This window comes from Emys orbicularis, chromosome 4 (assembly GCF_028017835.1).
Source record: "Emys orbicularis isolate rEmyOrb1 chromosome 4, rEmyOrb1.hap1, whole genome shotgun sequence".
Lineage (NCBI taxonomy): Eukaryota > Metazoa > Chordata > Testudines > Emydidae > Emys > Emys orbicularis.
In genome coordinates this window covers 135,570,869-135,592,623 of record NC_088686.1, presented here as the reverse complement: position 1 = coordinate 135,592,623, position 21,755 = coordinate 135,570,869, and the positions used below count along the sequence as shown (strand labels likewise).

At 52.6% G+C, this 21,755-nt stretch overlaps 1 protein-coding gene across 1 annotated transcript; it reads left to right on the top strand.

The window, feature by feature from the left end:
- The first annotated feature begins 676 nt into the window (after positions 1-676).
- SMPD2 (sphingomyelin phosphodiesterase 2) lies at positions 677-21,755 on the top strand. The gene is made up of 11 exons (XM_065402948.1): positions 677-709; positions 6,734-6,956; positions 10,004-10,100; positions 10,266-10,342; positions 17,700-17,793; positions 17,909-17,998; positions 18,649-18,731; positions 19,001-19,133; positions 19,464-19,568; positions 20,603-20,759; positions 21,421-21,755. Exons 2-11 carry the CDS (start codon positions 6,907-6,909, stop codon positions 21,753-21,755), a joined length of 1,221 nt encoding a protein of 406 aa, XP_065259020.1. The 5' UTR covers positions 677-709; positions 6,734-6,906.

Below are 21,755 nucleotides of genomic sequence, written 5' to 3'. Positions count from 1 at the left end.
TTGAACTAAATCGCTCTGTAAAGTTCGGTGTGTAAACAAACCTGAATTGACCCCTCTCTTCCTGTCTCCACCTCCAGTGTGTTTTCTTTCTTTCTCCACCCCAATCTTTCCCCTTCATTTCTACCTGCCCTCCTGATCTATTCTGTCCGGGATTTGCAGTGGGCCTGCATGCTTCTCTCCAGAGGCTTGTTTAGAACTGGGCATGGAGGGGGACTGTGGAGGCGAGGCATGTCCCTAGAAATGTAGGCACCTTGGCAGGCCAGACTCTCTTTTAAAGTGCAAGAGTTGTGCATTCTCCCCAACACAAACAAACACACACTCCCCCCATCCTCCCCCTGCACCCCTTAAAACTAGAAACCCCTCCCCCCTAGCCTGGGGGGAACCCACCACCCCCAGAGTGAGTCATGCACACCCCACAATGTGCACCCCCCCGCTACTTATCCCCTGCCTCGCTTCCAGCTAACCCCCCCCTCGCTGATAGAGCAGCAGGCGCCTGCAGCCGCACAGCCCCCTGGTACTTGTAGTTCCCGCGCCCAGCCGGCAGCGCCACCCCGCGGGATTAGTAGTTTCCCACAGCCTCTCCCGCCCCCCCCCCCCCCCCCCCCCCCCCAGCAACAGGCGGCCGCCGCCGGGAAGGACTCCAAGCTCCAGCATGCCCCGCCTCGCCGCTGGCTCAGCCGCCCGGGAAAATGGCGCGAGCCCGCAGCAGGTGAGACACCCCCAGCGGCGACCCGGGAGGGAGGGACTGGCGCACCCATGTGTCCCCGGCGGGGCGGGGCTGCGGGCACCCCCTTGGCAGCCGTGCCAGGCTCCCGCCGGCGCTCGCCAGGGCACAGCCACGGGCCCAGCTGCAGGGAGACGCGGCTGCTTTCTTTGTCCGCTGGCTTCCAAGCTCTACCCTGAGTGCGCCTCTCTCCTGCCTGGGGGGGGCTCTACTCCCTCCCCGCGCCCCGATCCCTCCCGTGCAGCGAGTTTATTAATCGCTTCGCGTCTCTAATGCTTGCAAATGGCAAATCGCTGCAAAGCGCCAGGCGTTTTGTCCCTGCTTCTGAAAGATGTAATTATTGGGGGGGGGGTGACTTGCCTCCCCCCTCCCACTTCTGAAAACCCTCAGGGGCCGGCTATGGGGCCCGGCTTGCATGCGCCCCTATTAGGCTCGGGGAGGGGGGGGGGTGCGCAGTAGGTTGAATTGCCCGTCCGTTCCCCAGGAGACGTGCATATTAGTGAGCCCGAGCGCTATTGCACAGGGTGCCAAAGTACGGGCACCATGGTGGTTCTGCACGTGCTACGCCAGGAGTCAGAGACCCCTGTTCCGCGAGGGGCTAACAAGAGCGAAGTTTCAGTGTGTGTTAGAGCTGCCAGGTCAAAGTGCTAGAGTTGAAGTGATATTGCCCCTTAACGTGGATGCAGCTATAGCAGCATATAAATATCCTTTTTATAACCGCTCCCATGCATTAAGGGGAATAAGCGTTACCAGTATAAGGTGCCTTTATACCTCCATAACAATGCTAGGGTTTTGGACTGATTTAACTCTTTTGATTTTAAACACGAAATCACACCCCTCGCCCTTACGCTGGTACCCAACCTCTGTGCAGACCGGGCCTGGGACATTTATACTCGTCCTCTCCTGCTGACTTTTGGCAGTTCCATATTTCCACTGAACATGTCATGGCAGCTTTAAAGCAGCCCTGATCCCCGCACAGGGGTGGAGTCTTAATAAATCTCTGTAAAGCCCTTTTACCCACTGTACGTCCTTACGGAAGTATGTCACGTGTAATTGTTTCAACTCTTCATTAGACGGACACCAAATACTGCACAGATCAGACGTATAATTCCAGCTCACTCCATTCTGAGTGTGTACACGGTGGCTCTGAACTTCCCTTCACATGGTTAACTGTGTTCACGTGACTTTGAAAAAAAAAAAAAAAGGAATTTTTAGCTGGGTTTCATATCCTGTCTATGACTATGCATGACACCATGTGTTATAGCTGGGCAGTAACCACGGCATCTCCCTCTGTCTTGTTTGAATATGTTAATGTTGTTTATAATATATAGTACGGTCGATCAGATAGGAACACAAACACATCTTTGCTTTTTAATAAAAGCCCCCATTTTAAATCAGTGCAATGCGTGAGTCACGTGGATAAAGGATGGTTACGTCAACAGACTGGAATTCAGGTTAGAGTTCGCTTCCTGTGTGACCTTGGGCAAGTCATTTATTCTCTCTGTGCCTCAGTTGGCCTCTGTAAAATGGGAATAATGATACTTCCTTTCTCCCACCCTTTGTGAATTTAGATTGTAAGCTGTGTAGGTATTTGGATTGTAAACTATCTCTTATTTGGGGTATGTACAACACCCAACACATTGAGACCTTGATTTTGACTAGGGTGCTATTGTCATATATATAATGATTATAGCAGAACCTCAGAGTTACGAACACCAGAGTTATGTACTGACCAGTGAACCACACATCTCATTTGGAACCGGAAGTACACAGTCAGGCAGCCGCAGAGACCACACACACACAAAAAAAGGCAAATGCAATGCAGTACTGTGTTAAACGTAAACTACTTAAAAAAAGGGAAAGTAGCATTTTTCTTCTGCAAAGTAAAATTTGAAAGCTGTATAAGTCAATGATCAGTTGTAAACTTTTGAAAGAACAACCAGCACGTTTTGTTCAGAGTTACAGACATTTCAGAATTACAACCAACCTCCATTTCCGAGGTGTTCGTAACTCTGTGGTTCCACTGTATTATAATTCATCATTTGAGTGTCGGAAGGTATTAATTCAAATGTTTTGCTCGTGTTAGCACAAAGGATGAATTGCCCAAAAATCCATACTGGATGGGGTGGCATTCCCTTATTGAAAATGTTTGTGATCTAATCAGGATGTGTTGTGACTTAGATGGCCAATCGCAGAACACAAATGGTGTCTTGCAAAGCATGAATACTTATGATTCATAAACGCAGTCCAAAAAAGAGGGTTGGGTTAGTTAAATGATTCACTGACCAAAACCGGGACTATATTCACAGTGAGTGGTATCCATAAGGGATAACTCAACTGGCTCTAAGATAAAATAAAATAAAAATAAAAGGAAGTATTTCTTCACACAACACACAGTCAACCTGTGGAACTCCTTGCCAGAGAATGTTGTGAAGGCCAAGACCATAACAGGGTTCAAAAAAAAACCTAGATAAATTAATGGCAGATAGGTCCATCAGTGGCTATTAGCCAGGATGGGCAGGAATGGTGTCCCTAGCCTCTGTTTGCCAGAAGCTGGGAATGAGCGACAGGGGATGGATCACTGGATGATTACCTGTTCTGTTCATTCCCTCCGGGGCACTTGGCACTGGCCACTGTCGGATACAGGATACTGGGCTAGATGGACCTTTGGTCTGACCCAGTCTGGCCATTCTTATGTTCTTATGGTAACAAACTGGTAGGGGCAATCACTGCCTGCTGCTGGCTGGAGTCAGAACTAATCACTTCTGTGATATCAGCCCTCCACTGCCTATAGCTAATGGAGAATCTCCTATCTACAGTGGTGAGGGCCTGTCCTTTTGGTCAGGAGAAGTTATGTCCATCCAGGGGCTTGTCTACACTAGAAAACTACGTTGTGTTAACTAACACCGTGTTACTCATGACGTTGCAGTCAGTGTGGACGGGTAATGTCATGTTGAACATTGTGTCCGTTGAATGTGGGTACACCGTTAAAGAAGACCGTCCCTTACCGTGATGTTCCGAATGGCCATGGGTTTGTTACATGTTTGCATGCAAGCCTACTGAAGATCACATGGTCTTCAAACTTTCTTTGAAAATAGTCACCTTTAGGCCAAGTGCTAAGAAAGTTCCAGCCCAACGGATTCTTTTTTTTAGAACGCTCTGAAAATGCTCTGGGGCGGTGAGTGGGTACAAACAGAGACAAGGCACTTCACAAACCACACTGAAATGCAGCCACCTCTGGGGAGGAACAGATAAGCTGTTTCACACTGCAAAGTGTGACGAAGTGGGACTGTTCTTAATGTTTTCCTCATTTTCCCCTATGCAGTTCTTAAGTATCTAGGTGGTGGGATAAGGGTGTGTGGTTGCTGCTGAGCAAAGGGCCAGTGTACATAAATGCCCGACACTCTGTCTCCTAGCAGCTGATGGCCTGGGCCCCTCCTCTGCAAAGGTGCCAACTGAAGGTGTTGGAGACAAAGGGATCAGGTGACCTCCTGGCCTGGGAAAGAGACAAAGCCCAGAGAAGGAGGGGCTGGATGGGGGTTGGAGTTTGGAGCTGGCTGGGGACTAGGAGTGAGGGCAGACGGGGTTGTCTGGCTCGCTGGGCCCCAGAATGGACCCGGCGGAGGGGTCCTGTTCGCTGGACCTACAAGCTCTGTTTTAGACCATGTTCCTGTCATCTAATAAACCTCTGTTTTACTGGCTGGCTGAGAGTCACGTCTGACTGCGAAGTGGGGGGTGCAGAACCCTTTGGCTTCCCCAGGACCCCACCTGGGCGGACTCGCTGTGGGAAGCGCATGGAGGGGCATATGCTGAATGCTCCCAGGAGAGACCCAGGAGGTGAAGCCGTGTGAGCTTCTTGCCCTGAAGACGGTCTGCTCCGAGGGAGAGGAGGCTCCCCAAAGTCCTGACTGGCTTTGTGGGGAGCAGTTCCAGACCATCGCCCGGGGACTCCGTGACACAAAGCAACACCCTTGTTGCAATAGTTTAGGACAGGGAGGCGGTCCTGTTTTATAACACCACTTTAGACTATTAAAGCTGTGGTTCCTCTTAAAGGAGGAATATCGCCTTGATTGTTTACAAGCAGTTGAAAGGTTCGCCTTGCACATGCACAGTAACAGTATTTACTGTGGTTGAAGTAGTGGGGTTCTGTGTACTGCACAGTTGCATAATGCTGCAGGGGGTGGTGTGGTGTCTGCAGATAATTGAGTTAAAACCTTGAAATTGTACCAATACGCAGTTAGGCAACCCCGTCGTCGGGTTGGTTCTTTCTTTTAACTAAAGAAGATACATGCAAATGCCTGTGTTAATACACAGTGGAGCTTGCAAATTTAAACACCGGCAGTTCAGGAAATGAAACCGTGTACGGATCTTAGAGCAACGTTAATTCCGTCTCCTTGTTCGTATCTTGTCGTTTTGATGGATACTTAGGCTTTTAATATTTCCCCCTTAATTCATGCAGCGTGTGCAGTGTTGAGTGAATTAATGTGACTGTGCTCATGTTAACTCTTTCATTCCCTGCATGGCCTGTGTTTAAATGTGCAAATTTCAGCATTGCATTAACGTAAGGTTTTGCGCTTATACGTGCTGTACCTACACGTGCATGTATTGTCTGAATAATCTATAGTTTGCCCATTTCCGTGGTATGTCTCACTTCCTTTCAATGGGCAGAAATTTTAAGCCTCCCCCAATTAACCAGCCCCCTACCTGGGAAGCAACTGGGAATGGAAAAGAAGGCAACTTCTTAGCTAGCGCTGTCTGAAAAGACGAGCCTGGCAATAAGCTCCAAAGGCGAATAAACTTGGGCGCAGGTTGCAGGATTCGGTGCCACAGAACCATCTGTTTGAGAGCATTCTGGGCCTGTGAGGAGCTCATGTGTAGGGACTGCCTGCAGTTGCAGTAGGGTTTAGGGGCAGAGATAGTCTCGGCTGTGGCCAGGTTCCAAACCACATAGTGCCTTATAGATTGAAACTGACGCCCCGACTGGCACCTGCGTGCCGGAGCGGTGTGCAGAGCACAGGTGTCATGAGCTGCTTCCGCCTTGCTCCCCTGAGCAATCAGGACGCTGTGTGATGCACTAGCTCAACTTTCAGCATGAACGTCTAGGGGAACCCTGAAAAGAACAGGTTGTGCTAATCCTGCCTGGTGGTGACAGAGGTGTAGATGGGGAAGGAGGAGGAATTGTGCAGCGCTTTCAGGTCCCCCCGATGAAAGGTACTAGGCACAAATTAACAATAGCTGACTTTGGCGCCTATCTGCAACTTTAGGCACCTATAGACCTTGTAAACCTGAGCTCCCTCTCTTGCAGGGTCCGAGAGCTCGGGCTCCAGTCCAAGCCCAAACATCTACACTGCAGTTTTTAGCCCCACGGCCCAAGCTCCGCAAGCCTGAGCCAGCTGACCCTGTGTAGCTGATATTTAATAGATGTGTAGACGTACCCTACGCTGCAATTTTTAGCCCTGCAAGCCCAAGTCATCTGCCCAGGGCCAGATTAAAGATTAAAACAGGAAGAGTTTTAAAAATCCAGTACACTTCTCATGATTGATTCTTTCAGCCTGGTGGGGGAAAACCTGGCTGGTCAGTTTCACTTAGGAGCGTAGTCGGTTTCACTGCCTGGCTCTCCTGCACTTCCCAGCCGCTGTGCTGTCTGAGTAGCAGCCGCAGGTGGGGTGGGGGTTCATCTCTTCACCTGCTTCAGCTGAAATCCTTGAAAAAGAGAAGCCAAGCAGCATGTCCGTGCGGGCTTAGCGAGTGTAAATGTGCCCAGTCTCACCTGTGCATGTCCCTTTAATTCCTGAACCCCTCTTAGCTCTGCACCTTTCCCTCCTACTGTCGCCTCCCATCTGCTGCCTCCCGGAGTTAGCTGAGAGATGCATACAGAAGCACAGGTGTTTGTGTTGAGATAGTGCCAGCAGTCGCCCCACCCCCTTGTCCTCTCCAGCTAACCTGCCAATGCAGCGGTCTTAGTTACCCTATCACCTGGCAAAGCCTGACGCCTCTCTCCTCACTCAGCTCCACTCCGGGGACTGAGAACCTGTAGATGCCCGGAACCGAGGGGGGACCCTGATTCAAACCACCTCCAACCCCTTTCTCGCTGGCTTCGTCATCAGAGCAGGATTCCCCTTGCTTTCCGCCCTTTGCTCCTTGAACGGCAAGAAGGCTTGGCGACCCACCAGCTGGCTGTGATGGACCCAGATCCGCCGCTGGAGCTGCGCGTCTTCAACCTCAATTGCTGGTAAGTCGCCGTTTGTTTGCTCTTCCATTGGACGAGCAGAGTTCAAAGCAGACTGGTGGAGGGTGGCTCTCCAGGGCAGTGGGTGCAGGTTCACCCGGGAGAGGCATGACATACCTTAGCACAGACGTGCAGCCAGGGGGTCCCTCTGATCTCTCTCAGCACATTCCCCATTATTACATCTAGGGGTTAAAGCAGAGGACTTGCGAGCCAGGAACGCTGCTGCTGGTTTGATGCCTCTCTGTGCCTCAATTCCTGTAAAGTGGGGACGCTAATATATGTCCCTCCGCCTCCCAGCAAGGCTGCCATTGTAAAGCGCATGGAGATCCTGGGGTGGGAGATGCTGGCAGTGGCAGCGTTGTTGTTTGTCCTAGAGGAGGTGCCTGGGAATGGGACCTGGTGCCCGTTGTTGTGACGTTGTGCAGTCTATATGGTTTTATAAAAATATAAGTGAGTATAACGTAACTGGGATATGCTTCATGCAAAAGGTCTCTTGTAAGGTATCATTACAAAGCTTATAATCTACTGAGTGTGATCATCCGATTTGTATAAATGTACCACTCTTGTATCTAAAACTAGAAATATAAAACATAACTCTGAGGGCCTATTGTAATTATGTAAAGTGTGGGCCATTAATGATGGTTTGGAATCTTGATGACTCCCATTAACAAGGACCATTGTCTGCAGATGACTGTGTTTACCTGTGAGTCTTCCTGTATATGTGTGCTGGCAAGTGAGTAATGAAGTCTTGCAGTGACATGTGATCATGTCACCTGAACTGGAATCCATCTTTAACCTGGTGCTTTTCCAGTGAGGGGGGGTGGAAACCCAGAGAGACAAAGGGTTCCCGCCTTATGCAAAAGATATATAAAGGGGTGGAAGAGAACAGAGAGGGAGAGGAGTCATCATGGAGAATCCCCTAGATAACACCTAAGCTGGAACAAAAGCTGTACCAGGGGAAAGAATTGTGCCCAGGCCTGGAAGGTGTCCAGTCTGAGAAAAACTTACTGAAGCATCTCTGAGGGTGAGATTATCTGTATTTAGTTTGATTAGGCATAGATTTGCGCATTTTATTTTATTTTGCTTGTGACTTACTTTGTTCTGTCTGTTACTACTTTGAACCGCTTAAATCCTACTGTCTGTATTTAATAAAATCACTTTTTATTTAGTAATTTACTCAGAGTGTGTATTAATACCTGGGGGAGCAAACAGCTGTGCATATCTCTCTATCAGTGTTATAGAGGGCGAACAATTTATGAGTTTGCCTTGCATAAGCTTTATGCAGGGTAAAACGGATTTATCTGGGTTTAGACCCCATTGGGAGTTGGGCATCTGAGTGCTAAAGACAAGCACACTCCTGTGAGCTGGTTTTCAGGTAAACTTGCAGCTTTGGGACAAGTGATTCGGACCCTGAGTCTTTGTTAGAGCAGACTGGAGTGTCTGGCTCAGCAAGACAGGGTGCTGGAATCCTGAGCTGGCAGGGAAAACAGAAGCAGGGGTAGTCTTTGCACATTGGGTGGCAGCTCCCAGGGGGGTTTCTGTGATCCAACCCGTCACACCCTCCGCCTCCCAGCAGGGCTGCCATTGTAAAGCGCATGGAGATCCTGGGGTGGGAGATGCTGGCAGTGGCAGCGTTGTTGTTTGTCCTAGAGGAGGTGCCTGGGAATGGGACCTGGTGCCCGTTGTTCACAACCAGGCCACTGGGATGTGTGAGTGAAGTGTCACAAAGCTGGATGCCCCTGTCTTGAGGGGCGGGGGGATCTGTCACCAGAGGCAATGCAGGGCCTCGGTTAACCCATCCCTCCCAACTTAGCTGCAGATCTGCACCCTGCAGTCAGGAGTTACTCAGGTTCAGGGGCTCCATCCTGCTTCACCTTGGTCCCTCCTCCCCTGTCCATTTGCAACGAGCTGCCTTCCTGGAGCAAGCCCCACTCTTCCCCCCCATACAGGGAGCCTCGGTGCTGCTCACATCGTCACTGCTGTGGGTTCTGTGCCAGCCTCCTCAGCCCAGACTGCCAGCCCTGTTTCATGCACTGGCAGCTCTTGCCTGCAGGCAGACTGTGCGCATTGCGGGTTCGGGTTTGGGCAAGGAAACTGGCTCAGCTAAAATAAATAAATAAATGGAGATATCCTATCTCCTAGAACTGGAAGGGACCTTGAAAGGTCATCGAGTCCAGCCCCCTGCCTTCACTAGCAGGACCAAGTACTGATTTTGCCCCAGATCCCTAAGTGGCCCCCCTCAAGGATTGAACTCACAACCCTGGGTTTAGCAGGCCAGCGCTCAAACCACTGAGCTATCCCTCCCCCCAGCTAGTGTGTGTTGGGTACACGCTGCCCCCGATTCCCAAGCACGCGTGCAAAGCACCTTACGTGACCCATGCAGGAGTCAGGCCAGGCCTGCAAACACGGCCTCCCACAAGGGCTCTCATCTTGCGTATGGCTTTGTGGAGTCGTAGGCATTAGACGCGACCAGGGCCATGAAGCCCTATTGAATTCAAATCCCCTCCACCCCTCCTCTTTACCTTCCTAGTCCTGTGTCTGGTCTGATTTTAAACCCGGCTGCTCCTGCTTCTCCTTGCGCTGTGTCCAGGGCTGGCCCTGGGTGTTTTGTTAACTGGGGCAGAAAATGTTTCCAATTTCCCCCGAATGGCTGAGCCAAAAAAAACCCCAAACCTCCGATTTGGTGTCCTCCCGCATGCCAGAAATTGGTGCCCAGGGCAACCACCCTGCTTGCCCCTCTGTCCCCGCAGGCCAGCCCTGGAGGAGTCTCTCTTGCTTTGAGACTGAGGTGAGCATGCAAGAGGCTGAAGGAAACTTCCTGTCCCTTTTGTATCCCTGCCTCAAGCAGGACAGAGCTGGGGCTCTAGACCGCTGCGTGTTTGGAGGGCGATCCTTGGCATTCAGGGGTCTCCCAGCACATGGGCACCCCTCCCTAAATGCCTTTCCCTATGACTGCTCAAGGCACTAGGGGCCTGAGCTGCGCTGGTTGGAGGAGGAGGTGAGCCTCTGTCAAGGATGCCCGTCACACCCTCTCCTTTCTTCCCCCCCAGGGCGATTCGCTACTTGAGTAAGCTGCGGCAGGAGCGCATTGGGCTGATTGGCGACACGCTTAGCCAGGAGGGGTTCGACCTGGCACTCTTACAGGAGGTGAGGGCTCAGGGAGGCCAGGGTGCGGGAGGTGATGAGGGCTGGGAGTTGGAGTGGGGGTGAAGGAGGGAGAGGGAGAGGGCCATGGAAGCAGGTGGGGCTGGGCTGGCTTCTCTTCCGTGACTCGAGTTCCCGCTGCTCTCAGCCTCTCTCCTGCTTCTCCAGGTGTGGAGCGAGAGGGACTATTGTGAGCTGAAACAGAAGCTGACTGCCTGCTACCCCTACTCCCACTACTTCAAAAGGTAAGAGGCGCTGTTGGAGTCCCCGGGTGCTGCTTATCCGTGTATCAGAGGGGCCCTGGCAGCAGGTAGCACTCAGTTTTGCAAACTCACGGGATCTTATCAGGAGCTTTGCGGTCATTGATGGTTTTCTTGAAGTCCCAGCTCCTCAACCCGTGTGATTCTCTGAGAATCTCGGCTTAAAAAAAAAGATGGGAGGTTTCTGTCTCTCGTGGTTGCAGAGGAAAGTCTGAAAACACAGCCCTGGCAGCTATGACACCAGGAGACAAAAAGAATCCGGAAGGTATTTTTAAAGATCTCATGGCTGCTAAGCCGAGCTCATGGATTGGGATTGGCAATGCTACGTCATGCTGAGCTCTGGGCGAAGGAAGCAGTTGGAGTTCGCGTGGGTTCACGTTGGCTTTATGGAGCTACAGCTCACTGTAAGATGTCAGGTGCTGCATGAACCTGATGGGGTGCACTGTTAAACAGCTGCCACGTTCCACCCCAGAGACGGCTGCATTTCAGTGACCCAAATGCAGTGGTCTGTGAAGCATGCTGGGAGGAAAGGTTCTCTGGAAATAAGACACACCCTTTCTTTTGCTCAGCAGAAAGCGCCGCCTCTTAATCATAATAAAGTTTGCTGCTGTTATGCCAGCACTGAACCCTGGCAGGCTGCTACGTGCCGTGTCCCCGCCCCAGGGACCACGGCAGGTGAGCGGCCTTTGCCCCTCTGACACAGAGCCTTAGGGTGGTGACTGGTGAACATTCTCCCCGCCCCCACCCAGGGTAGCCTATCACCCGAGGGCAGGGTATTAGCTGGATGTCGCAAGCTATCTCTGGAGATTATATCACAGGCCTTTTGCAGCTCCCTTGAGATCCCAGCAGGGAATAGTGATGCTCTCCAGCTGTCTTTGCAGTGCCCGGGGCAGGGACACTGGGTTCTTGGCGTTCTCTGGGCGGAGCTTCTCCACGGGGCAGCTGTGGCATGACCATAAATGGGCAGGCACAAAGGGACTGGAGGCAGCAGATAGCGACTCGCTGAGACAGCATCTCTCAGGAGCACCCAAGCGGACTTTGTCAGGGAAAAAGGCAAGCAGGGTCATCCCTTCCAGTGCTAGCCCAGCCCTTATGTCTCCTGCCCCCCTCAGATACAGCCTGGGACAGGCTTGATATTAAAGGTGTGCTTGTAAGTGGTTCATACATGATTAACTGAGGTGTGAATAAATGGCTAGTCAATTGCTGTGGAGTGTCACCCGCCTTCCACATGGACACCCTAATGGGAACAGTCTCTTAGACTTTCCCCACCGGATCTGTGTCTCTTGGTCACAGCGACACATCCCCTCTTGGGTCGAGTGAGAGTGACCCCCTTCCCCATGTCAGGCTGGTCGCTTTCTACCCTTCCCAGTTCTTTATTTGGTCGCTGCCTTCAACCAGTCCAAACCAGTCTGTGCAATTTCCCAGGCTGGGAGCGGTGGGGTTTTGAGCCTTTTCCAGATCTGTTTACCTGCCTCTGGATTTGCATGAGTGAATCCCTCTTTCCCCCTGGAGACTCTCCCATACGGGGAGCTATGACATTTACAGAGTTGATAGAATAGCCTTAAAGCCATCCCCTGTGTCTGTACTAACTGTCCCATCTCCCTCTGCCAGAAGAGAATGCTTAAGGGATACTTAGACTTGCCAGAATTCGATGTTGATTTGTTTATCCTTTCGACCAGTAGTGTTGATATTTATTGTGAAGCATATTTTTCAATTTTGATTGATTGAAAATTTTACAGTTGCACTGAATTATGATTTTAAGCATTTTTAAAATGTATTATCCACATGAAATCTTCTCATTTGCTGGAATGTTAGAGGGAGAGGTCAGGGAATAATTATTTAATGACAGTAGATGCTGAGATTCAACAAGTTAAAGCTTTATAACCATTAAAACACAAATTGTCAACGCCACAGGTCAAAATATACAAAGTTAATCAAAGTTCTCAAGCAGCATTTTTCTGACTGGGCCTGTCTGTAGATTTCACTTATCGCATATTTTTTTCCATCGGTTTGTGTGTGCGCGGTGAAAGCGACATTTACTGATAAAAATCTGGTCCTTCCAAGCCTAAGGATACTTGACTAGTGGTCCTGGGGAAGTCTATGGGTTTGTGGCCTGGAGGGCATGTCTGGCGTTACCTCCCATTGGGATGTTACAGGGAGTAACTCTTGGTCATTGGAGGGAATCACGATAGACCTGGCTCCTCACAAAGCTGCTCTTAACCGCTGAGGGATCCCAAACCTCTGACACATAGAGGCATCTTCTGCACCTCTTGCCCAGAGCCAGATCCCTTTCTCTGCCCCACCTCCTCGTCGTTCAGGGCCTGGTAGGGTCTGAAGCATCACCACAGGTTCTCTGGGCAGAGGGGGGAGTAGATTGACCCCACACATGCCCCGCTGCGTTTGCCTCCTGCAAAAGAGAGAGGACTTAAACAAGGAGCTCCCGCCTCTTAGCCTGGTCACCTGGGAGGGAAGGAGACCCCTGTTCTAGTCTCTTCTTAACAGGCAGAGGGAGGATGTGAACCTGGTTCTCCCACATTCCAGGCAAGCGTCAAAACCAGTAGACTATAGAGTTATTCTAGTGCTAACCTTTGCGGAACTTATACTTAATTAAAGTGGAATCTCTTTAAGAGGGACGACTAAGGGAGCTCCCCCTCCAAATCCCTTTTCCACCTCTGGCAGGGAGAGGCCTCAAACCAGCACCTCCAGCATCCCAAGGTAGTACCCTCACCACTGGCCTATAGAGAGCTTTTCACATTGGAGGATCCCTTTGGCCCAACTAATATTTAATTCAAGTGGAACCACTTCAAGAGGAAAGACCAAAGGCCCTCCCTAGCACAGGGAGACTCAAATGAGGACCTCTAACACCCCAGGTCTGCCCCTTGACCACTGGGCTATAGCAGAGCCCTGAGACAGCCTTTGGCCCTCCAATTAATAAAGTGGACCAGCAGCAAGCTCAAGGGAGCACCTTTGGCAAAGCCCTTCTCCTCATCAGGCAGCCCGGGGATCCCTCACCACTGGACTAACAAGTGATTGTAACCCAGCTATTGGCCCAAATAATACTTAGTTAGTGGAACAGATTCACCAGGCAAACATGAGGGAGCCCTCCCCAGCCCAGTTTGGCCCCTAGACCAACAAGCCCAGTCTTAATTCCTGTCTCTCCCCATTCACTGAGGAAGGAGCCTCACCACCTAACTCGGGGCTGGGGGGGTCCGTTGTTGTGCCCGATTTTCTAGGCATCTCAAAGTGAGGGAGGGCAGTGCTGAGTATTGCCACAAGGCTGAGACGGGGAGCTGAGAGTGGGTAGACTTGGTCCATATCACAGGCAAACAGCACTGTAACCGTAAGGGAGCTGAGACTAGGCATGTGACAGGCATATAGCCCGGAGAGCAGAGGAGGGGGCTGCTGAGAGTGGGCATGCTCGGTCCATACGACAGCCACCTCCCTGAGACCAGCGAGCTGAGACGGGACATGCTTTGTAAATGCCAGAAGCACTGAGCTCAGGGTGGGGAGTGAAGCATAGACACCAGCAGTGCAGACCCCTGCCTCAGCCCCAAGACCAGAGTGGGGAATTGAGAACAAACAATCGCAATGCATGCCATAGACCCAGCGCCCTGAGCCTGGGGAGTGGGGTGTCCAAATGGATGTGTGAGAGACATTCTGGCGCTCCCCTACTTCCACACTCCTGCTGCGAGGGGTGGGAAGAAGAGCTCTAAACGCCTTCTCCGAGTGCTCAGCTGCTGTCTGCAGCCATCTCTTTTTCCCATGCCACTGATAGCTGAAGTAGAGGCACGAACGAGTGCATGACTGTTTGGCCGCCTCAGACACACGTCCATTCCCAGCTCCATAGCCTCTCTGTGCGTGGGAATGAAGCTCTTCTTTGGGCCAACACCAGCTGCCCCACAAACAGAGCATTATCTTTGGCACAGAACTTCCGCATCTGAGTCCAAGCAGCCTGTTTACTCTGGATGTTTGCTTTGCATGAGCAATGTGCAAGAACATCTGTGAATCTGCTTCCTCAGGATCTGCCTCAAGTTTCGGTATTGCAGAATGGTGGCCAGGCACGACTCGCACTGCTCGTTGGATGCTGTGACACCCACCGGCAAAGTGCACTTCACGACCAGCTGACAATCTCTGCTCCCACTTCCCGAACCAGACAGTGAGGAGAAAATTTGCAAGTTAGATTTAGTCTTTGAATAGAGCATCATCGTCACACATTGCTTTGGTAATGCTGCTAGCACAGTAAGGTTCCAAACTTCTTGCATTTGGACATTGTGCCTGTGGGCTCTCTCACCAAATTTCATTGATCCTTCATTTGCGTAATTGTCACCAACAACAGCCATGGATACTGTTCAGCAGCTGACCATGCCTTGAATACTGCGCGCAGTTCTGGTCGCCCCCCTCTCAAAAAAGATATGTTAGAAATGGAAAAGGTACAGAGAAGGGCAACAAAAATGATTAAAGGTATGGAATAGCTTCCATGTGAGGAGAGATTAAAAAGACTGGGACTGTTCAGCTTGGAAAAGAGACACCTGAGGGGGAACTTGCTAGAGGTCTATGAAATCAGGAATGGTGTGGAGAAGGTGACTAGGGAAGTGTTAATTACCCATTCACAGAACACAAGAACCAGGGGTCACCCGATGAAATGAACAGGCAGCAGGTTTAGAACAACCATAAGGATGTACCTTGTCACACAACGTACAGCCAACTTGTGATACAAGGTAGCTTAACCACTGACAGATTTTTCTCCAGCCAAGAGGGTATGTTGCTCTTTTGGGTGTTTTTCAGAGATCCATCTCAAGTTGAAGAGGGAAAGCGGGGCAGGTGCCAGCTCATACTTCATCAGACTCTTGCTATCAGCATCTCTGGACTGGACAATAACTGTCAGCTTGCTGGATATCTGACCATCAATAATGATTGCTTGTGCTGTCTGCGTCTTCTTTTGTTCAACTGTGATTACCAAATGATTTGCGATTATGCCTGTTTAGGGGATCAAAAGAGGCCTACCTCCCCCCTTTGTAGCCTACTGGTTACAAACGGCTTCGTTTCTTGTGTGCCATTCTCTCTGGTCATGCACAAGCTTTCTGCAGTTTCAGGTGGGGCCACAGTAGACGTTGCAGCATTCACAAGTGGCTGACTGTTGTCTGGGCTTGTTTCAGGGTCATTCTTTCAGTCACGACTTTTATAATATCTTGGACAGCAGCAGCCATGCACTTTGTGGTGATCTACTGCTGAAGGCTGCATTCCACACCTTTGTTTGTCATAGCTGCTACAGCTGCCTTAAAATGCGTAGTCAGGTAATACTGGGTCAGAGCCTTATCCTTTGGGCAAAGCTGCTGATGCTTCCCACAGTCCTTGCTGAGAGATTGCTTGATGGCCATGTCATGCCACACACCACTGAAGGGTCTGGCAGTCCAGTACTCTGTTCCCTATCAACTGGGACATGATATATATCTGGCTTCTCATCCTCCACAAGTCTGTCTTCTGTTACCTTTACACAACCCCATCTTGCCTCATTCACATGACCACACTGGACGTCAAGTGGAATCATCTCTGCCAATGTCTCAAGCTCCGTGGACTTGTTATCATCTCTCTTTGCTGCTACGTAATCCACCAGCAGTTGGGAGAATCCCGTGACATAGTTCTCCCAGAGCAGACACGCTGAGGAGTAGGTGCGACTCGGTGGTCAAAGCAGAAGGCCGGCCTAGTGGTCGGGGCAGAACCAAAGGGCAGAACCGGAGGCGTGATCAGGAGACAAGCCAGTGGTCAGAGCCAGGCGTTAGGAGTCCGAGGAAGGCAGGGACAAGGGCTGGAGTGGAACAGACGTGAGATGAAGCAAGGGCTGAACAAGAAGCTCGTCTGCTGTGCTGCGTGTCTGCCAGGCTTAAATAGGGATCTGTTGGCCCTTCTGTCCAATCAGAGAGCACAGTCACTTAGTGAAGGTTTATTGGGCCCAGCCACGCTCATTAGGTTGCTAGGTGACCGTGCCCAGAACCAGCTGAGGTCCTGACAGTCTCTGAACAGTTTGTTCCTTGGATAACATGTGTCCATGAGCTGGTGGAGCGACTGGGTGCTCTGCCAGAGCATTCTGTGCTTCCACACTGTTTTCTCTGTGTGCCGGCTCCACGTTGTCAAACGCTTCAACGCGTGCTCGAGCTTTCTCCAAGATGGGGCTCGTCTCCTCTTCTGGAAGAACATTGTTCATGGGATCGCCAGGTGCCATCCATTTCCAGCAATGCGTTGCCTCATTCATAAGTTTGTGGATTCTAACACCAGGGTTATATTCTGTCCCTCTTAGAGCATGGCAGATGACTGATGCAGCATAGATGACGGCTTCCACAAGGATGTCTTCAAACCCACTTTCCTGCATCACACTGCCTACATCACCCATGACATTCATTGAACGATGCATGTCTCCCATCTCAAGGCGGCCATTGTCAAATTCCCTTTGAGTCCTCCATTTAATCAACTGTGCTTTGCAGGAGGTTGCTTCATCATAAGTCTAGACCTGGCCTAGAGAGCAGAACATACCCAGAAAGTATTTCATCAGGGTGTACACTGTATTAACATCAGTGGCAGGTGCAGCAAGCATTGGACAGCAGCCAGTATTCATAAAACAGCGACAAAAACTTTTCTCCAATCAGTCCTTTCTTCGAATACTGACAAATATTTGGATACATTACATGGTACAAACAGGCTCATGCTGTCGCATGACTACAGACTTCTGCTTTAACCACAAGCAAAAAAAATACAGGAATATCCATCAAATATATCACCTGGTGCTAAATATTTCCCAGACAGTACTATTTTGAGAACAAAGTTGCATTATCAATTGTACTTAGACGTTTTCTGCCAATTTTGGTCAAAATTAAGACTGTGTTTCTTCGAGTTATGGCCCTTTTGGGGATTTGATGGGGTTTTGTTCAGACTTGATGCCCAACAACGTTTAAACATTTACATGATATAAAAAAAACTGCACCACTTCCAGCATCTGTATCCACCCTGGTTGCCCACCAGATACGTGCATCACGTGATAGCAACGACATTTTTCTAGCCGATCGCTTACCCTAACTCATTAATAAGACCCCTTTTTAAATCTGGCTGGGAGACTGCTGACCCCCCAGTCCGCTACTATATAACCCCAGCCCCACTCCCCTCCCAAAGCCAGGAATAGAACCCAGGAGTCCTGACACCTCGCCCCTGCTGTAACTACTAGACCCCACTCCTTTCCTCCGGGAGTTTTGCTCAGTAACCCCACCTAGTGACCCCCAAGGGCAGGGCAGGGTTGAGTGACAAGGCGGCCCTGCTCTGGCTGAAGATGGTGACTGTAGTTTCTCTTTCGTAGCGGGGTGATTGGCAGTGGGCTCTGCGTGTTCTCCAGATACCCAATCCTGGACACCTTCCTGTACCAGTACTCCCTGAATGGCTACCCCTACATGGTGAGTGCAGGGGGCCGGCCGCCACGGGGGCTGCTTACGGCCAAGGGGGGGGCCCTTTGCAGCGACGCGCGGATTGTAACCAGCCTTCTCTCTCTCTCCTCTCCTTTCCCGGCAGCTCCAGCATGGGGACTGGTTCTGCGGCAAGGCCGTGGGGCTCCTCGTCATCAAGATCTGTGGGATTATCTTCCATGTGTACGTGACCCACGTGAGTCTCACTGCGGGGAAGGTGGGGGGCGGGGGCCAAGGCTCTGACAGGGGCTGGGAGTCACTGGAAAAACACGGTGCAGTCTAGCTTGAGATGTCTCAAGCCATGGGGTCTCTCACTATTTCCCTTAGAAGACCGTTCCACCAGCAGGAAAGGGTTCCTGATCGCCCTTTGCTCAATTTCACCCCACTAGCCTCAGCTGAGCCGCCTTAGACCATCAGTTCCCCCCCTCTCCCTCCGGACATTCACACACACACACACACACACACACACACCCCGCACAGCAGCATTGCTGTTCTGACATGGGGCAGGAAAGAAGTTCAGATGCTCAGGGTCACCCCCTGCTGGCACAGATCTTGGAAACAAAAGACTGCCAGCGAGGGGCTCCGTTAGTGCCAGGTGTGATGGGAGCCTGTAGGATGCACTAACCAGCAATATCCAGTCATTACCCAGCAGGGCTGGATTCAGCCCTAGAGGCGAAAAGCCGTCTCTCCTTCTCCATCCAGTGCCTCTTGGCTTGAGACATCTAAAGCCAGACTGCATGGAGCCTGGGAGCACACCGGGCACTGGTATAGGGCAGACGAGAGCTAGGTTCCCAGGGTCTGTCCCCGAGCGCCTGGACTCATTGCCCATGTCCTCCCTTCCCCCAGCTCCATGCGGAGTACTGCCGGGACAAGGACGCTTACCTCCCCCATCGAGTGGTGCAGGCCTGGGAGCTGGCTCAGTTCATACAGTGAGTAAAGCAGAGACGCCGCCCGCGGGCTCGTCGCCAATGGGACCTTGTTTGTACCCCGATGTCTCATCTCGGGAACGAAGGGGCGTTAGCAGGGGAGCTCGGAACTGCTCCAGACCCGGCCACTCCCCACAGGGGGTGCATCAGCTGTGGGAGAAGCCCCCAGCTACTCCAGTCCCTGGTTCTCTCAGCAGAGGGTGCCATAGGGAGCGTGATGGGGGGGCTCGCTCACTCTGGCCCCGCCGAGTGACTCTGCCCTGTCCCCTCAGACACACCTCGAAGGGAGCGGACGTGGTGCTGCTCGGTGGGGATTTGAACATGCACCCCGGGGACGTGGGGATCCGGCTGCTGCGAGGCTGGACAGGGCTGCGGGACTCCTTCGCCGACACAGAGAGGTTCGAGGTAAACGCTTCCCCATAGGGCCCGGCCAGGGAGGAGCTGTTGCGAGGGAGATGGGCAGGCGGGCGCGCAGGAGTGGCCTGGCGCGGCTGGGCTCCCCTCCCACCTGCTGCCCCTCCTTTGCACCCCAAGCGCCCCCAGCTCCCTCCCCGGCCTGCTGTCCCCCAGCACCTCCACCTCCCCTCCCAGCCACCAGCCAGGCTGCAGTCCCTGTAAGAGTCCAGAGCCCCTGCCCCTCAGCGGGACGCTGGCTCTCCTCCCCGCCCCCTCTGGGAGAAGGGCAGGGTCTGGTCCGTCTGGAGGGGCACTGACTGACCTTGTGTTGGCTCCCAGGGCTGCGAGGACGGCTGCACCCTGGTCCCAGCCAACTGTTTCATCAACAAGGAGGAGCTGCAGCCCTTCCTGCTGGGAATCCGCATCGACTACATTCTCTACAAGGTACGTGCAGCACAGTGGGGCGGAGACAGGAGGCGACCTGCCCAGGGCCACAGGCTGCATCCGGGGCAGAGCTGGGAACAGGGCCCCAGGCTGCATCCTGGCGCCGGGCACTGCCCAGCAGACTGCATTGCCTTCCGCTTCCCAACACTGCGAGTCAGACAGGAGAGGCGGAAGAGGCCTGTCTGGGTCTGGTCCATCCCACACTCACACTCTGTTGTCCTGGCTGCTTCAGCCCCCGGCCCCAGAGGCAGCAGCCTTTCCAGAGCAGGTACGTCTGTTACGTACCCGAGCGTCAGGTGCTGTTGGGCTCAAATGCTGCTTTGTGTTGGTAGAGCACAGTGTTGTTACGCCGTTACCACCACCAAGCTCTTATGTACAGCGCTTTTCATCCCTAGACCTCAAAGCGCTTTTACCAATGAGGTCAATAGCATTAGCCCCATTTTACAGATGGGGAAACTGAGGCATGGGGCAGCGATTTGCCCATGGTCACTGAGCAAGCCAGGGGCAGAGCTGGGAATAGACCCTAGGTCTCCTGAGGCCTTGTCCACTAGGCAACACTGCCTCCCATATTATATAGTAGATCTTGCTGGTTTTGAAGTCCCTTAGCCAAAATCCATAGCCCTTGTACTGTGAGGGTCTTCCTGCTTTTCAGGTCTGAGCAGGTGGGCACAGGTCTGGGACGCAGGAAGGCTTAGTTATAATCCCAGCTCCTGCCACTTGCTCGCTGCATGGCCTTAAGCGACGTCGCTGCCCTGCTCTGTCTGTAACTTGAGGGTGGAGCTCGGCTCTGTCAGCCCTTTGGATGGTGGGGAAATATTGCCAGTAAAAACTCCGTCTCGAGATGTTTCTGTGTGGTTAGAATAGGGCACTCGGCCTCCCAGCTCCCACTTCAGCCTCTAGGCCACGGAGCAGCAGATTTCACTTCCGTCAAGTGGGCCACGTCCCATGGCAGGCCGGGGAGGGGCCGTGGGGAGAATGGCCCCAGGACCTGCGTAGCACTGTGCCCCATCGCCCTCCGTCTTCCCTTCCCCTAGGGACTGTCTCGCTTTGTGGTGAAGTGTGACAGCCTCATGACCACCACGGGCACCGCCCCTGGCAAGAGCATTCCCTACTCGGACCACGAAGCCGTTATCGCTACGCTGTGCGTGAAGCCACGAGAGGAGGCCAAGGCCTCCAGCGGCAGCGCAGTCGGTGAGTGGTTGGGCCGCTCAGACCTTGGCAACGGGGGCGCAGCTGGCTCAGGGAGGGCAGCTTGTCGGGCAGCACGGACTGCAGCCCGGGGCCTGGAGCGCTGGGATCTTGAGAGAGCTCTGCCAGCCAGGTCAGCCTGCCAAGTCATTAGGTGGGCCTCCGACCGCAGCCACGTCAGAGCTCCTTGTTCCAGGCTCTGCAGGAACGAGGCCACGATAGCAGGTGGACCGTGCGGGCCGTTTGCAAACCCCAAGAGAGCAATCGAGGGAATGGTTGGGTTTGATCCCACAGCCCAATCGTTTCCATCCAGCTGGCACTAGGGAATCTCACACCGCATGGCGAGAAAGACCCAGAATGCATAGAGCCCAGCAGCAAAGCAAAGCACTGTTGGATACCTGCCCAGAATGCCCCTCACTCTGCACAAAGCTCCGTCCTGAAGCAGAAAACGGCGTACGCCAGGTACCACATTGACAGAGGCACCAGTTAGTGTGCAAATTAATCCCCCCGCCCCGCATAGACAAGGCCTTAGCGTTCCCACTGATTGCCTTATTGGCACGGTGCGTCTCTCTGGCGGGTAAGACGCCGTGAGCCCCTGGGGAGACTGGGGCTGGCTGGGAGGAGCTGTCCCATGCAGCGGCTAAGCCCCCGTTTTCTCTTGCAGAGCCAGAGCTGGTGGACGTGGTGAACGAGGCCCGGACAGAGGTGAGGGTGGGGCTGCACGCCGCCGAGCACCAGCGCTACTCCAACGGCCGCATGGCCATCCTGGCCCTGCTCCTGCAGGCGGCCATGGGCCTGAGCTCCCTGGTGGGCTGGGACTCCCCGCAGCCCTTCCCCAAGTTCTCCTTCTCCCTGCTGAGTTTGCTGGCCACGGTGGTGCTGCTGCTCTCGATGGTGCTGTACGTCTTCCACACCATCGAGGTGAAGATGCTGCAGGGGACGGAGGAGCAGATGAGGCTGGCGCTCCAGGCGCTGCAGGACAAGCTCAGCTCCATGTAG

Coding starts and splice junctions, on each gene's coding strand:
- SMPD2 (XM_065402948.1), top strand. CDS start 6,907: ATGGACCCAGATCCGCCGCTGGAGCTGCGCGTCTTCAACCTCAATTGC. Junction 10,101..10,265: donor ACCTGGCACTCTTACAGGAG/GTGAGGGCTCAG, acceptor CTGCTTCTCCAG/GTGTGGAGCGAGAGGGACTA. Junction 19,569..20,602: donor TCGACTACATTCTCTACAAG/GTACGTGCAGCA, acceptor CCCTTCCCCTAG/GGACTGTCTCGCTTTGTGGT.